The 15,196-nt window shown below is 43.6% G+C and overlaps 1 protein-coding gene across 2 annotated transcripts in view; it reads left to right on the top strand.

Moving 5' to 3' along the window:
• The window catches only part of CEP290 (centrosomal protein 290), a 222,731-nt gene that overhangs the window by 194,622 nt on the left and 12,913 nt on the right, over positions 1-15,196 (top strand). For both annotated transcript variants that reach the window (XM_056574395.1, XM_056574396.1), the window contains 3 exons: positions 4,208-4,372; positions 7,958-8,080; positions 10,358-10,530. In XM_056574395.1, coding sequence (XP_056430370.1) covers positions 4,208-4,372; positions 7,958-8,080; positions 10,358-10,530 — 461 coding nt within the window. The remainder of the gene's footprint in view (positions 1-4,207; positions 4,373-7,957; positions 8,081-10,357; positions 10,531-15,196) is intronic.

Here is a 15,196-nt window from a genome sequence, read left to right on the forward strand (position 1 = left end):
GCGTGATGCAGGTGACAGAAAGCTGACTGAAGTCCTCACAGAAAACTCCATTAGGTAAGTTCTTCTGACTGAGGTGAGTATATATTCCCTTTCTCCTTTAGGTGCAGCCTTGCAACCTCTGGAGATCCTCAGTTTTTGGCCCACCTTTCAGGGCTAATGGGGATGGCCTGGATAAGGGGCTTTATCTTTATTTCTGGGGCGAGCAGTGGCATTTTTGGATGGGGCAGTTTATTCACAAGCTTATATGTGTATGTGTGTGTTTTACTATGCGGCTAACAGCCGCTGCGTTTATACTGTGTGGGCACATGAAGCGCCGACTTACTTTCACTTTCGGCAGCAGACTGCTGCCGGCGAATATATGTCTCGCCCGCTCACTTCTCCGCGAACGACATGTGCGCTCGGGACAAGGAGCGGGCGCCATTACTGTGTTTCTTCTCGCACTTCGGCGGCCGGGGCGCTTTAGCTCCGCCCACAGGGCCGCCGGAGCTTACAGGAGGCGCGAATTGTCCTCCAATCAGCGCTGTGCGCGCGATTGTAAGTGGCACGGACCAATCAGCAGTGTCCCTGCTCCTGGCACGCCCCTCTCTGGCTATTGGCTGGTTGTTTCTCCCTCTCTATCTACTCTAGAGCGGAGTTCTCCTCACAGCAGCTGCCCTGGGGACACAGACTTGGGTGAGAGAGTTCTTTTTTCATTATGTCTGTACCCAGAACTGTTCCTCCCTCTAAACAGACAACTGGAGCTTTAGTTTACCATTTTGTCTGTAAGAGCTGTAATTGCCTGGTTCTGCTGAACCCACTTGCTCTGCCTGCTGCATTGCTCCCCCAGACCCCCTGGCACCCCCGGATGCTCTTTCAGTCCCGGTGGATTCGGCCGCCGCTCCAGCCTGGGTTTCTTCCCTATCCCAGTATATGGCTGATTTGACTCAAGTCTCCCGTTCGGTGGCTGAGGCCTCCCGTGATGTGGTGTCTGCCCTACGCCAGCCCTCTAAATGGTCCCGCTCCTCTTCTCCACATGCTTCACGATCTCACAAGCGTACTAGGGGTGCTTCTTCTGACTCTTCCATTGAGTCTTCAGGTAGACGTGGGTGCTCCCCTTGTGGGTCCCGCCCTACCGTGTCATCTCATCACAAACGTCGCTCCTCCAAAGGACATTCCCGGAGTCGCCGCTCTGCCTCGCCAGAGCCGCGTACCCCATCAGGGTCGCCCCCCTCCAGGGCTGCCTCCACTCGTTCACATTCTCCTGGTGAACGGGCGGATGAGGCTTCCGAATCGGCATCTGACTCAGAGGACTGCTCGGATACAGTTGAAACGGTGAACTCATTGGTTGCGGCCATAAGAGACACCTTTCACTTAGAGGACCCAGGATCTTCGGACGGGACTCCTGAAGAATCCTTTCATTGTGCTAAACCAGCACCTCAAATGTTTAGCTCTCACGCTGAATTTGACACCCTTCTGGAATCTGCATGGAGACATCCTGACAAGAGATTCCTGGGAATGAAGAAGGTTCAAGCGCGTTATCCATTCGCCAAGGACCTTGTCTCAAAGGTGGTTTCCCCTCCCTCGGTGGATCCACCAGTTTCCCGGCTATCTAAGGCTACTACTCTGCCACTAGCAGACACGGCTGCATTCAAGGATCCGACGGACAAGAAGGTCCTACCTTCGCCTCTGCATGGGTGTCTAAGGCCCTAACGTTGTGGTGCTCACTACTCCGTCAGGGTATCCTGGCGGGATCCTCCCTAGAGGATCTGTCTGCTTTGGTTCTCCAATGCTCTAAAGCTGGGGACTTTCTATGTACAGCTTCTATGCAGTCAGCCCGTTGTGCTGCCTTTGCTGTTGGTCACCTAGCGGCCCTCCGCCGTTCCATGTGGCTTAAGGCGTGGGATGCCGGTGCCGCCTCCAAAAGGTCTCTCACCGAGCTTCCTTTTACTGGTACCCGTCTTTTTGGCAAGCGCCTTGACGAGATTATCTCTGAGGCGACGGGGGGTAAGAGTTCCTTGTTGCCTCAAAATAAGGCTTGCACTACTTCCCAGAGGAAGTCCTCTTCCTTCCGGTCCTTTCGGACTTTTGGCCTCAATAAGGGGTCTGGGCAGGCGCCTTCGCGGGACTAGAAGGCTTCATCGTTCCGGGCGCATCCGTCTTGGAAGTCGGACACCAACCGTTCCGGACGTTTTGCGGCCAAATCGGACAACCGCAAACCCACTTCCGCATGAAGTGAAGCCCCCACCCGCAGATTTTTCTCGGGTGGGATGCCGTCTCTTACTTTTTCGAGACATCTGGACCACACACATTCAGGACTCCTGGGTCAGGGACGTGGTGTCCAACGGATACCGTATCGAATTTGCCTCCCTTCCGAGGGATCGATTTTTTTTCAGTCCCGGGCCCCCCGATCTCCTTCTCTTGTGAAGCAGTTTCGGGAGGCCCTTTGGTCCCTACTTCTTCAATGAATCATTGTCCCCGTTCGTCCCGGGGGAACGTTTTATTTTAAACATCTTGGAACTGAGGGTGATTCTTCTTTGTCTTCTTCATTGGGAGTCCCTGCTTCAGACCCGCCCTGTCCGCGTCCAGTCGGACAACGCCACGGCCGTAGCTTACATCAATCAGCAAGGCGGCACTCGCAGCTCGGCAGCCATGGCCGTGGTGACAAAGATTCTCCTCTGGACGGAAAACAAGGTTCCGGCCATTTCAGCGATTCACATTCCAGGTGTGCTCAACTGGGAAGCGGACTTCCTCAGCCGGTCCTTAGCCAATCCCGGCGAGTGGTCTCTACATCCGGAGGTCTTCGCGCAAATCTGCGACCTCTGGGGCATTCCAGACGTGGACCTCTTCGCGTCCTGACACAATCGGAAGGTTCTTCCATGTGTGTCAAAGTCCCGGGACCCCCTGGCTCTTGCCATGGACGCCCTAGTGATTCCTTATGCGGGGTTTGCCCTGCCCTATCTGTCCCCCCCCCCCCCCCCCTTCCGCTCCTTCCCAGGGTTCTGAGGAAGCTCAAAGCGGAGGACGTTCCCACCATACTAATGGCTCCAGATTGGCCCCCAAGGACGTGGCAATTTTCTATTACACTCGACTTCCACTTATTATCGGTCCGGAGTACCCGTGTTACCGATCACCGGAAGGCAGCACCACAACCGAGGTCAATCCCTTACGCTTGAAAAGTTGTTGTGGCTTCCAATAGAGTAGTATATCTATTCAAGGTGATGCAGACTATGAAATATAGATCAGTTTGCTCACCTTCTGTTGTTGTGTTTTCCAAGACACAGCTCAGCTTTCATTTTTCCAGAGTTAAGATATGAAAGCTGAGCTGTGATTGGTTGTTACGGGCAGATCAGGCAGTTTTTGTCCTCAGGCAGATAAGTCCTGAGCCTAAGTGTATTTGATTAGGCCTCTTTAGCAACAAAAAAAAACATGTCCATGGTTATTTAACTAAATCAATTAGAAGTGACTGCATACCACTATGATTACTTTTTATATAATCCCAAACTTTGCCTCATACTGTACAAAACATCCAGCAATGGAAAAAAAAATCATAATAACAATTTCAATAATTTATGAGCATTACAGTAATGGAGAGAAGTCATACATTCTCACCTGCCTCACTGGCTGTATTGATGTGTCTGCCACCACCACGCACAGCAAGCTTGTTTTTTTTGCATAATCTTTTATCAATTCATATATCATTAGTGTAACAAAAAGATGGAAATTTCTGATAAAAAACTATCTTCTTTTTCTCCCACAATAGCTGTTGTATTTTATTGCATATTTCATTGGACAATATAGAAACCCTAGTGATGGATAACCCTGATAGTCATTATGGGAATTGGAACATAGGGCATTCACACCAGGGAGAAGTTTCATGAAGCTATGTAGTCTTGCTTTTCCCCTGTTTGTCTGTCCTTCATTCTTTCCCAAGAGTTCATATTCCACCAGTATTTAGAGCCACTCAGTTTAAAGGATCCAGGAGTTCTTAATATTATAAGGATCACTTACCCTGATCTTTATATAGTTGGCCATAAGGAAGCAATGATGCATTGTTATGAGCCAGGTAACAAACATATACTGTACTTTTATAGCTGTCTTGGCATATACCATTATATCTGTAGTTTTGTATCTCATCTGTGCATGTTATATAAGATTAACCTAGAAGAGTAGTTGTGAGAATAACTAATAGATGATGAATTTCATTTTTTTGGGGTGAATATTTCAATAGGCTGGAAGAAGTGGAAAGACCATTCCAGAACTGGAAAAGACCATAGGATTAATGAAAAGAGTGGTTGAAAGAGTTCAGAGAGAAAATGAGGAACTGAAGAAGGCCCCTGGAGTATTGGCAAACGAAAAGTTTTCCAAACTGGAATTGGAAAATGAAAAACTTAAGGTAATACCTTTCCCATTGTGTAAAAATATCTGTGACAAGACAGGTAAAGATGACGTGTAGCACAAAAATCAAGCATGGCTCTTTTTTTCGGTTAGCCCGTACTGCTCATAATGGTCTGGTATGTTTGACTCACTCAGTGTACTAACTCAGGGCCGGGTATAGGCAGCACAGGATCTGTGTAGAGCCAGTATATAAGCCACCTCCATTAAGTCTCTTTAACAATAAGGCATTAAAATCAGGAGTATACATGTTAGACATTAAAAAGCTGACTATAAGGCAGCAGTGGGCCCTTTTATCTACTCTGCCCCTTGTGTAGTTGTACATTATGGTATATCCACCACTGTGCTAACTATTTGGCAAACCTTGAGAACAGTAAACATTCACTGACAATCACTATAAGGCAGGGTCATACGGGAGCGCATCCACAGAATATGTGACGCTGCAGATGCATTGCTGACAGTTACAGAGCCACGGTAGAGTGAACTCCCACCTGATTCCATAGCTCTGTGTGTCCGCTTGTGACTGCTGATGGGATATCTGCCGATACGAGTAGACACACACAGCAGCAGCAGAGCTACGGCGGCAGCAACACAGAACTCACTCTGTCGTGGCACTGCCAACGGTGTATCTGCTCCCATGTGACCCTACCCGAAGGGGTTTTCTGAAAAGTAGATGCAGGATAGGTGAATACTTTTATTTATTATTTTACCTTTAGATTTTGAATGTCCAAGCTCTTTATCTATTAACATGTCAGGTCTGAGTATTTGTAAGGTCCATGCGATTTGTAGTAGTTGCTCACTGTATATTATGGTATTTCTCCTGTATATACTATAACATGAACACTTGCAACTTTTATTATTTTCTGGTTGGTATCCTCTAAGGGTGCTTTCGCACCACATTTTAAACCTACGGCTGACGGTTCGACTGGGGTACAGGAGCGCACGTACTGTAGTATACTGCGGTTTTAGGTCCGGTCACAAAACCAGATACGGGGCAGAAATGAGACGACCAGAGTCAAACGGTGACTCCGGTCAGGTCATTAAGGTCAATGGATTTCAGCGACGGTCTGGCTGGGGGAGGGGAAAACCGTGCGCTCCCGTACCCCAGCCGCATCGGCAGCCGTAGGCTTAAAATGTGGTGTGAAAGCACCCTTAGAGGATACCAACCAGAAAAGAATATAAGTTGCAAGTGTTCATTAAAGTGAATGGATTTCAGTGCCGGTCTGGCTGGGGTACGGGAGCGTACGGTTTTACCTCCCCCCAGCCGGATCTGGCAGACGTAGGCTGAAAACGTGGTGTGAAAGCACCCTAAGACTTATTTTTTTCTTTTTATTTGTTCAGAATTTTAAAATATTAATAGAAATAATGCTTTGCATGCCACAGTGCAAGAAAGGTGAACAGGTGCACAGCACTGATAGTAAACAAGCTTAGCAGATTTATTGATGTAAAATAAAACAATCAACTGCTCCAAAAGGTAGGAGAAAAGGAAAAAAAAAAAGAGGGCAAAAGGGTTAGATGGGGCAAGAAAGAGGAAAAAGGAGGACAGATACAGAGATGCAGCTTGATGGAAGGATGGGTAATAAACCAGTCTCAAGATAAGCACAAATAGGCAATCATACGATTAAGGTCACCAGGAGGCATGGGGGGGTAAGACCCTCTCAGCTCCTGAAAAGATAACCTGCACCGGTGAGGACGGCCCAACCGATTATCTAGTAAGATTCAAGGGCCCGGAGCCTCCTTTAAATCTGAAGCGAGATACTGTTATGTATGCTGAAAAGGACGGACAGTATCTCATTGTGCAGTCTTGAAAAGAAAGTCCATTTTAGTGTAAATGATTTAAAAAAATCCAGGATTAAATCCAGGAATAAAAAATAAAAAAAAGGCCTTTTTTCTTTCAAACACAGCTCCCTCCTTGTCTCCACTTTGGGTGTGGTATTACAACTTGGCTCCATTCACTTCAATGGAACTGAGCTGCAGAACCGCACCCATCCTGGAGACAAACAGGGAGAGGTCTTTGAAAGAAAAAAGGCCTGTTTTTTTTTATTCCTGGAATACCCCTTTAAACTCCTTTTTTGACAAATGATGGCTTGTTTTTTTTTGCAGGTTGAGCTGTATTTTATTTTTTTTTATAAAACTATTCTGACTATAGCTTTTCGTTTCTCCATAATAAAGCATTTTTATTGTAAAAAAAAAAAAAAAAAAAACCTTGTCAGTGTATATCTAAATATCTTTTTATCCTTCTTGATTTGAATAGTTGTATAGTGACAGTTATGTGTATCTGCACTTAGTTATTGAAATCCACAGAAGGTGTTCAGACTTTGAGTCTGTGAATTCAAGAAAACATAATGAAGCATTGACTTTCATAACACCACCTTGCGATTTTTATGAAGAAACATTTATTCTGCAGTGCATTGTTTTTGTAGTATTGTAGAACGACACCTGCACACACAGCCATAGGATGGATGACATTTTGGTCAGACAGGGATTTTTTCTTTAATTTTCTTCTGTTGGCCTCCGTAATAACAATAAAAGTTTTTTTTCCTCCAATTATATTTACCAGTTATTTTTTTTTACTTGAGTCCAGTGATTCAAAGTTTGCACTATATTTTCTTTAGATTTCAATTGGCCCTGTCAGCAGCTAAACAGGTAAAAAAAAAAAACATGGCCTTCTCATCAGGATAGGGGGCAGGGGCACACCTTTTGGTAATATGTGAAGAGGTTCAAGTGTCCACGGGGTGTTTCCCAGCATAGAAAGAGCCCAGGATTAGCCAGGTCATCTTTACTTATTCACTATCACCATGTTCGCTTACAGTCCAGAACTCTTAGTCAAAGGAAAGTTGGTAGGCTTATGCAAGCAGACACGAAGTTGGTCAGAGGAGATAGACCGGCTGGGCTCTTGTTGTGTGGGGGGTCACCCCCTGGGCACATGAGTACCTTTTACATATTTAAAGAAAAAAAAGTTTATATGTCTGTACTGGAAAGATATTATCTTATCCTTTACATTTGCGTTAAAGGCTGCATCTGTATCTCTGCCGAAACCTTGGTATATGCTACATTTGCTGTCAATTATAAGACAAAGGGGGTTTGTCTGCCTTAGGAATCTATGGTACTTTTGGAAGTTTTTGGTGTTGACCGCATAATAGAATAAAAAAAGAAGGCAAGCTGTGAGATTTAAGAGGGAAAATATAATATAGGATGGCAGCTATTGAACTGATGGATGTCCATGTAATGAGTATACAGCTCAAGAGGCACAGCTTGACAGTGGCACCCTGATGGGATAACCTATTTAATGTGATATGTGGATATGAGTGAACATAGTAATAGCTGGTTTACGTGAAGATAGTTCATAAATGTGTAGAGTGTTACAATTCCTCCTTTATTTCCCTTTGTAAGGTATTATCCTTGCCATATTGCATTGTGTCTTCCTTTTGATAATTTCTTTTTACCATTTTATGTCAGGAACACTCATTGTGAACTGAATCTATGCATTATTCTTCTGTAGTTTATGTTCAATTCTACATTAATACAAGTCTCGGTGTTGTGTGAGATCAATTTTTCATAATCATTTTCTTCATTGCCCACCTAGTCAGAACTTGAAAAGCTACAGCTGCATGTGGGTGGACAGCTAAGTATGAGATATGAAGCAAAGACAAAAGGCATGGAGAAAGTAATTGCTGAAAATGAGAGACTTCGGAAAGAACTCAAATCGGTAAGAAAAGAATATCCGTGATCTGCGTCATTTGTAAGCTGTAGCCATCATATGTGATTAAACCATTTAGACAATTTACAGTGTAAACATTGTTTTACAAGATCACATGTCAGCTAACCGTGCATATGCTGATTTAATGTAATTATTGGATTATTATATACTTCCATGTTTACTATTACATTGTGAAGAGTCTTACTACTTCACCTGTTTCTGAGGAGAAAATCATTTCTTTCTCAGTTTGTGCTATTCAACCAGAGAACATTTTAGTCATTAAAGGGACTTATTCCGTGAATCATTTTCATACCAAAAGTCCTAAAATGCTGTGAATAACCATGCAATTTGTTGTGTTTCTAGCATAAAAAACTAAAAGCTGCTGGGAGAGGGCTCCTGGCAGAATCTGTCTTCTCCCCCCTCTGGCAGCTGACAATATATTTTTTTACCTCCCCTGCAGAAAGAGGCTTCTCAGATATATAATTTTAATCAAAATTATTTAACCCCAATTTGTAAATTAGGTAAAATTTGCAAACTTTCAGCTGTTAGCAAAACAACAAACATGAACAATGAGAATAGCAGAAGACAACTAATATAACAAGCGGTTTCTCCAAATTTAACACACAATGACACTTTTAATGACTATTGCAATCTCAGAATTATTCAACCCCTTTCATGACAAGCATCTTACAACCGCTGCTCAGCGTTTGGAACAAACTGTTCCGAATGCTGGAGCCGGCGCTGGGAGCTTGTGATGTCATAGCCCCACCCCCTCATGATGTTACGCCCCATTCCCTCAATGTAAATCTGTGGGAGGGGGCGCCGGCTCCAGCATTCGGAACAGTTTGTTCCCAATGCTGAGCAGCGGAGTACCCCTTTAAGTACTTAGTAGAGCACCCTATTGCTGTTATGACTTGCAGCAAACGTAATGTATATTCAGACACCAACATCTGTCAGCACTGCTGGGGAATCGTAGCCCATTCCTTATGGGCATTAGCCTTCAGTTCACTACTATTCTTATGTTTAAGTGCTGCAACCGTGTTTTGAAATCTCACCAACAATTTTTATGGTGGTCAAGTTGAGCAACTGTGACGGCAACTCCAGAATTATTCAGGACTTCTTCCAAAACTTTAATGGGCTTTGAGGTATGCTTAGAATCTTAGAGTCCTTTTGGAAGGTCACATGATGCCCCGTTTTTTCCTATGATTTCCTGAGACAAGTCTGAATCAATCTTGTCGTCCACATGTTGCAGGTTTCCATTGCCAGAGGAAGCAAAGAAGCTCTGAGCTACAGCCATGCTTCACTGTAGGTGGTGTGTTCTTTTTAGTGCATGCTTTATTCTTCCTCCTTCATAAACATTGCTGATCCACAGGCCCAAAAAATAGTTTCATTGAGAAGTCACTTGTAGTTTTGGGCCAGTAGAGGTGTATGGATTGGAGTTTAGGCATGAAGACTAGTATGCACCTCACTGTGCAAATGGAAACCTCCGTGCCCGCTGTCTCCAAATCTTGCTCCAAGTCCACCACCTACCTCCTCAGGAATTTGGGGGCAGCTGGTATGACTTTCTCTTTCTGCCACATCTGGGTAGTATAGCCAGTGTTCCAATTACTTTGAACTTGCAAACAATGCTTCTGTCTGGAAGCATTGTTATCTAGAAACATGTATTGCTTTTGCTAACTGTATACTTTTACTTGTTTGTGCAAGGCAAAGATATCATCTCTTCCGAATTTGGAGAAACCACTTAATTTTGTTATGTTGAGCTATTTAAAGTGTTCTTGTTTGACAGTATGGATACTTACTGGATCACTTTAACAGTGGGGAGAAAAGGAAACACTCTCATAAGAGGATATTCCAAGATTTAAACTTATTACCTGTCCTCAGTTGTCCCTCCTTTCTCTTGCCATGAGACTGAAAGATACATAAGCGCAGCCGCTGAGCATATGCACAGCCACTCCATTACTCTTAGAGGGATAAAGGACTCCCAATCTCATGATCGATGTGGAGCCGAACAGTCATACCCTCTGCCAATCTGCTATTTATCACCTACCCTGTGAATGTGTGATAAGTTTTAATTTCATATTTAACAGTGGAACTACCCCTTTAACTCCTGTCTAATGTCTACCTTTTTTGTTGTGTGTGCTGATTGTGTTGTTGGTGCTGAGTGTAGCTGGCACTAAGAGGTGGACACTAAGCAAAGAATCTTTCTTCTATCACAGCCCTATTTTGAAATTGTGAAGGTAACCCTGCATACTTAGGTTCACGTTTTTGCTCTTTGGATACACGCAGGAAACTGAAACTACAGAGAAATTAAGAATTGCAAAAAGAAATTTGGAGGTGGTCAATGAAAAACTCTCAGGGAACCTAGAAGAAGCCAGAAGTAAACTGAGTATTGCTGAAAGCAGAGGGCCGCAGCTGGAAGGAGCAGATACCAAAGCCTGGAAGTCTGTAGTTGTGAGCAAGTATGTGATTCTGTCTTCTCTATTTCTTTGCCTAAAATCTTCTCTTCAAATGAAGAACCATTATTGAGTAAATCATGCCAAATTCACTATGCAGTAAAAAGTGCAGTACCACTCTGATAGGCTGCTTTTCAAGTATCAACATGTTTTAAGATATTTCTGTTAATATTTGGAGGAGGTCCTCCAAAAGGAAACTTCACTTCCACTTCCTCTTTTGATTTAATTTGTCCATATTGTCCTCACTAGGTGCCCTCCTGTGTTTTTCTTTTTCGTGTTTACATCCAGTGGATAGCAGTGAGGAGCAAGCTCCTTTTCTTTTGGAGCATGATATGCAAAAAAAATAAATATGCAGGTCGGGGTATTCCAGTGCATAGACACCTTATCCCCTATCCAAAGGATAGGGGATAAGATGCCTGATCGCGGGAGTCCCGCCGCTGGGGACCCCAGTGATCTTGCACGCAGCACCCTGTTAAAATCAGTCCCCGTAGCACGTTCGCTCCAGGTCTGATTACTGGTGATCACTGGGGCCGGAGCATTGTGAAGTCACGGCTCCGCCCCCATGTGATGTCACGCTCCGCCCCCTCAATGCAAGCCGATGGGAGGGGGCATGAAAGGAGTACCCCTTTAAATGTGCTTTTTTAAGTTTATTTTTTATTTTTTTTTAACAGTATTAGTATTATTGCTGGACTAAAAACTGTGGCAGACAACGGTTGTTATAAACAAACATGCTCAATTCCTGACATCTGCATTCAGGGGACATTCTGTAAGTTTACATAAACATTACAGCAATTTAACATCCCCTTCATTCCCAGGATTGGTGGTAGTCTCGGAGATCAGACACCTACTGATCATAGTCATTGCATATCCATCCTAGTGATATGCCGTGACTTTGAGATCTGGAGACTTCTTCCACATTTGACTATCTGATACAATTGTGTCAAGAGTTTGCAGAAATGTATCACTGTAGGAAAAATACTGTATATTGAGCTGGAATCTAGACAGAATATTGTCTACCTAGAATGGCAAAAATAATAGAAAACTCTATGGGTCTGCATGAATTTTTAACTTCTATATGTAAACAGGCATGCTTTCATTTGCTGACAGCTAGCCCTGAAAATTTTTGTGATATGCAATAAAAAGTATATAAGAATAATATATCCTGTGGATAGAGGATAAGTGTGTGATCGTGGAGGGTCTGACCGCTGTGACCCCCATGATCTCCTGTACAGGGCCAAGTAAATGTGCGGTCAGAGCAAGCCGAGGACAGGTAATTTACTGGGCCTCGTACAGGAAACGAGATGTGTAGTTCCCTGGAGCAGCCCTTTAAAGGGTTGTCTTACCATGACAACCATTGTCCATATACCCTATTTGGGTGTATAGACATTATAAAGGTGGGTCCCCTTTATATGTGTAGCTCTGGCAGGAAAAGCAGGTCTATGCGGGGGACGATCCACTGCTGAGGTAGCTGAAGGACTTACCACTCTTCCTCTGCCATCCACATCTCTGAGATTGATAAAGCCTGGCTGGACCAGGCTTTATCAGTAGAGCGCAGAGCACACAGATCAATGTAGTTCTATGGAACTATATTGATCTGTATGAGATCTAATGATTCCACCTAAGGGTAGGGTCACATGTAACGGATCCACGGCGTATTTTACGCTGCAGATCCGCCGGTGACCCGACCCATTTTTCCCCTGTTCCCCTGCCTAGCTCCGCCCCTGGCCTGCTCGCAGCGGCAATCTGTCGCTATGAGCAGCCATACAGGGGACCTGCGAGTTGGCGAATGCACTCTGGCATCGCGGAGCAGATGCGCATGTGCAGTGTACTCAGACATCACGGCTGCTCCACAATGTCTGAGTGAACTCGGTGACTCGCAGGTCCCCTGTGTTGCGGTTTGTGCCTCTGCGAGCAGGCCAGGGGCGAATCGAGGTGATGGAACGGGGTGGCAACAGCTGGAGGCACAAAATGGGTCGGTCACTGGCGGATCTGCAGTGTAAAATACGCTGCGGATCCGTTACTTGTGTCCCTACATTAAAAGTCCCCTAAGGGGACTAATAAGGTGTTAAAAAATAAAGTTTAATAGAAGTTTTTTTTTTTTTAACTTACGTAAATGTCCAAACTATAAAAATATAACCTCAATTAAAGGGTACCTCTCATCAAATAAACTTTTGATATATTTTAGATTAATGAATGTTTAATAACTTTCCAATAGCATGTTAATGAAAAATATGCTTCTTTCTATTGTATTTTTCCCGATCAGTCCCGTCAGCAAGCATTTCTGACTCATGCTGGAGTCCTAAACACTCAGAGCTGCCAGCCTGCTTTGTTCACAGCCAAACAGGCTGTGAACAAAGCAGGCTGGCAGCTCTGAGTGTTCTCCTTTGTGAACAAAGCAGACTGGCAGCTTGTAGTGTTTAGGACTCCAGCATGAGTCTGAAATGCTTGCTGCCAGGACTGGTAGGGAGACCCCTAGTGGTCATTTCTTCAAAGTGGAAAATTAAATAGAAAGAAGCATAGTTTTTAACATGCAATTGTAAAGTTATTCTGCATACATTAATCTATAATATATCAAAAGTTTTTTTGATGAGAGGTACCCTTTAAACCGAACGGTCAATGGCATATACGTAAAAAAAAATACCAAAGTTGCATATTTGTGGTCACTTTGTATATTCTAAAAAAAATTTTTAAAAAACGATCATAAAGTCCCATCAAAACAAAAATGATACCTATAAAATCTTCAGTTCATGGCGCATAAAATTTGCCCTCATACCACCCCGTGTATGGAAAAATAAAAAGTTATAGAGGTCAGAAGAGGAAATTTTAAACCTACAAATTTTTGTGCATAAAATAATAATTTTTTTAACAGAAGTAAAACAAAATCAAACCTTTATAAGTTGGGTATTGTTTTAATCTTACAGACCTACAGAATAAAGATAAGGTGTCATTTTTACCAAAAAGTGCACTGTGTAGAAACAAATGCCCTCAAAAGTTACAAAATGCTTTTTTTTTTTTTTCAGTTTAGCCCCACAAATATCATTTTTTTCCTGTTTTTTTCCGAGATGTCATTACAAAGTAGAATTGGGGGCACAAAAAACGAGCCCTCATATGAGTTTGTAGGTGGAAAATTGAAAGCTTTATGATTTTTAGAAGGTTAGGAGGAAAAAACGAAAGTTCAAAAATGAAAAAACCTGTGGTTAAGGGGTTAAATAACAGTACAGTTGTATTATATAGTTAGTATCACAGTAGCTGAACATAGCTGTAGGAGCGCAGTCATAGAAGTAAGGGTGCTTTAACACTATGAAGTACACCCGTTAATAAACATACCTTTGAAAAATAATTATTAACACCCATTCAAGTCAATCGTTTACCCGTTATCACCTGTTATAGCCCGTCATGACTAACGGACGTTAGTTGTGACGGGAGAAATAACGGGACATGCACTAATTTTTTGCCCGTCCCAAGAAACGGTTATATTAACGGACGTTATTTTTAACATTGAAGTCTATGGCCGAGGGACGTTAGTAAATACACCCACTAATGCCCGTTATTATAACTGACGTTATTTTTACTTAGCATGCTCAGAAGAGGTGACATCAACAGACTCTTGCAGTGCTGAGGGATTACTACTACTCCCATCATGGAACAGACTTGTTTCCATGATGGGAGTAGTAATTCCCCACTGCAGGAGCCTGCCGGTGGCTGGGGAGATTACATTAATGTTTGTACTACTACCCCCATCATGGAACAGACTCTGCAGGAAAATTTATATGTAAAAAATTCTCATCTTCTAACCCCTATAACTTTTTTATTTTTCCGCGTACGGGCCGGCATGAGGACTCATTTTTTGCGCCGTGTTCTGAAGTTTTTATAGGTACCATTTTTGTATTGATCAGACTTTTTGATCGCTATTTTGGACTTTGGAATTTTTTTGCACGCACACCATTGAACGTGCTATTTAATTAACAATATATTTTTATAGTTTGGACATTTTCGCATGCGGCGATACCACATATGTTTATTTTTATTTACACAGTTTTTTTATTTTTATTTTTTTATGGGAAAAGGGGGGTGATACAAACTTTTAATAGGTAAGGGGGTAAATGACCTTTGTTAACTTTTTTTTTTTTCACTTTTTTTTTTGCAGTGCTATAGCTCCCATAGGGAGCTATAATACTGCACACACTGATCTCCTATGCTGATCCCTGCAAAGCCATAGCTTTGCACGGATCCGTCAGATAGGGGACGATCGGACGCCGCGTAGAGAGGTAAGGAGACCTCCATCTGCGTCCCAGCTGATCGGAACATCTTGATTTTATCGCGATGTTCCGATCAGCCCGACTGAGCTGCCGGGAACCGTTTACTTTAGTTTTCAGATGCGGCGGTCAACTTTGATCGCCGCGTCTGAAGGGTTAACAGCTCGCGGCGGTGCCGCACGCTGTTAGCCCAAGGTCCCGGCTATCGTTAGCAGCCGGGACCGACCCGGTGGGATGGGGGGGGGGTCACGTCGTGACCCCGTTTTTCACACCGGGCTTAGGGCGTACAGGTACGCCTCAAGAGGTTAATTTTCCATTGCAGCGCTATATGTGAATGGTATATCTATCAGAACGCATCCAGTAGCCCCCAGCCAGATGATCCTGATAGATATAATATTCATTCATAGTGCCGGCAG

This window comes from Hyla sarda, chromosome 4 (genome assembly GCF_029499605.1).
Source record: "Hyla sarda isolate aHylSar1 chromosome 4, aHylSar1.hap1, whole genome shotgun sequence".
Classification (NCBI taxonomy): domain Eukaryota; kingdom Metazoa; phylum Chordata; class Amphibia; order Anura; family Hylidae; genus Hyla; species Hyla sarda.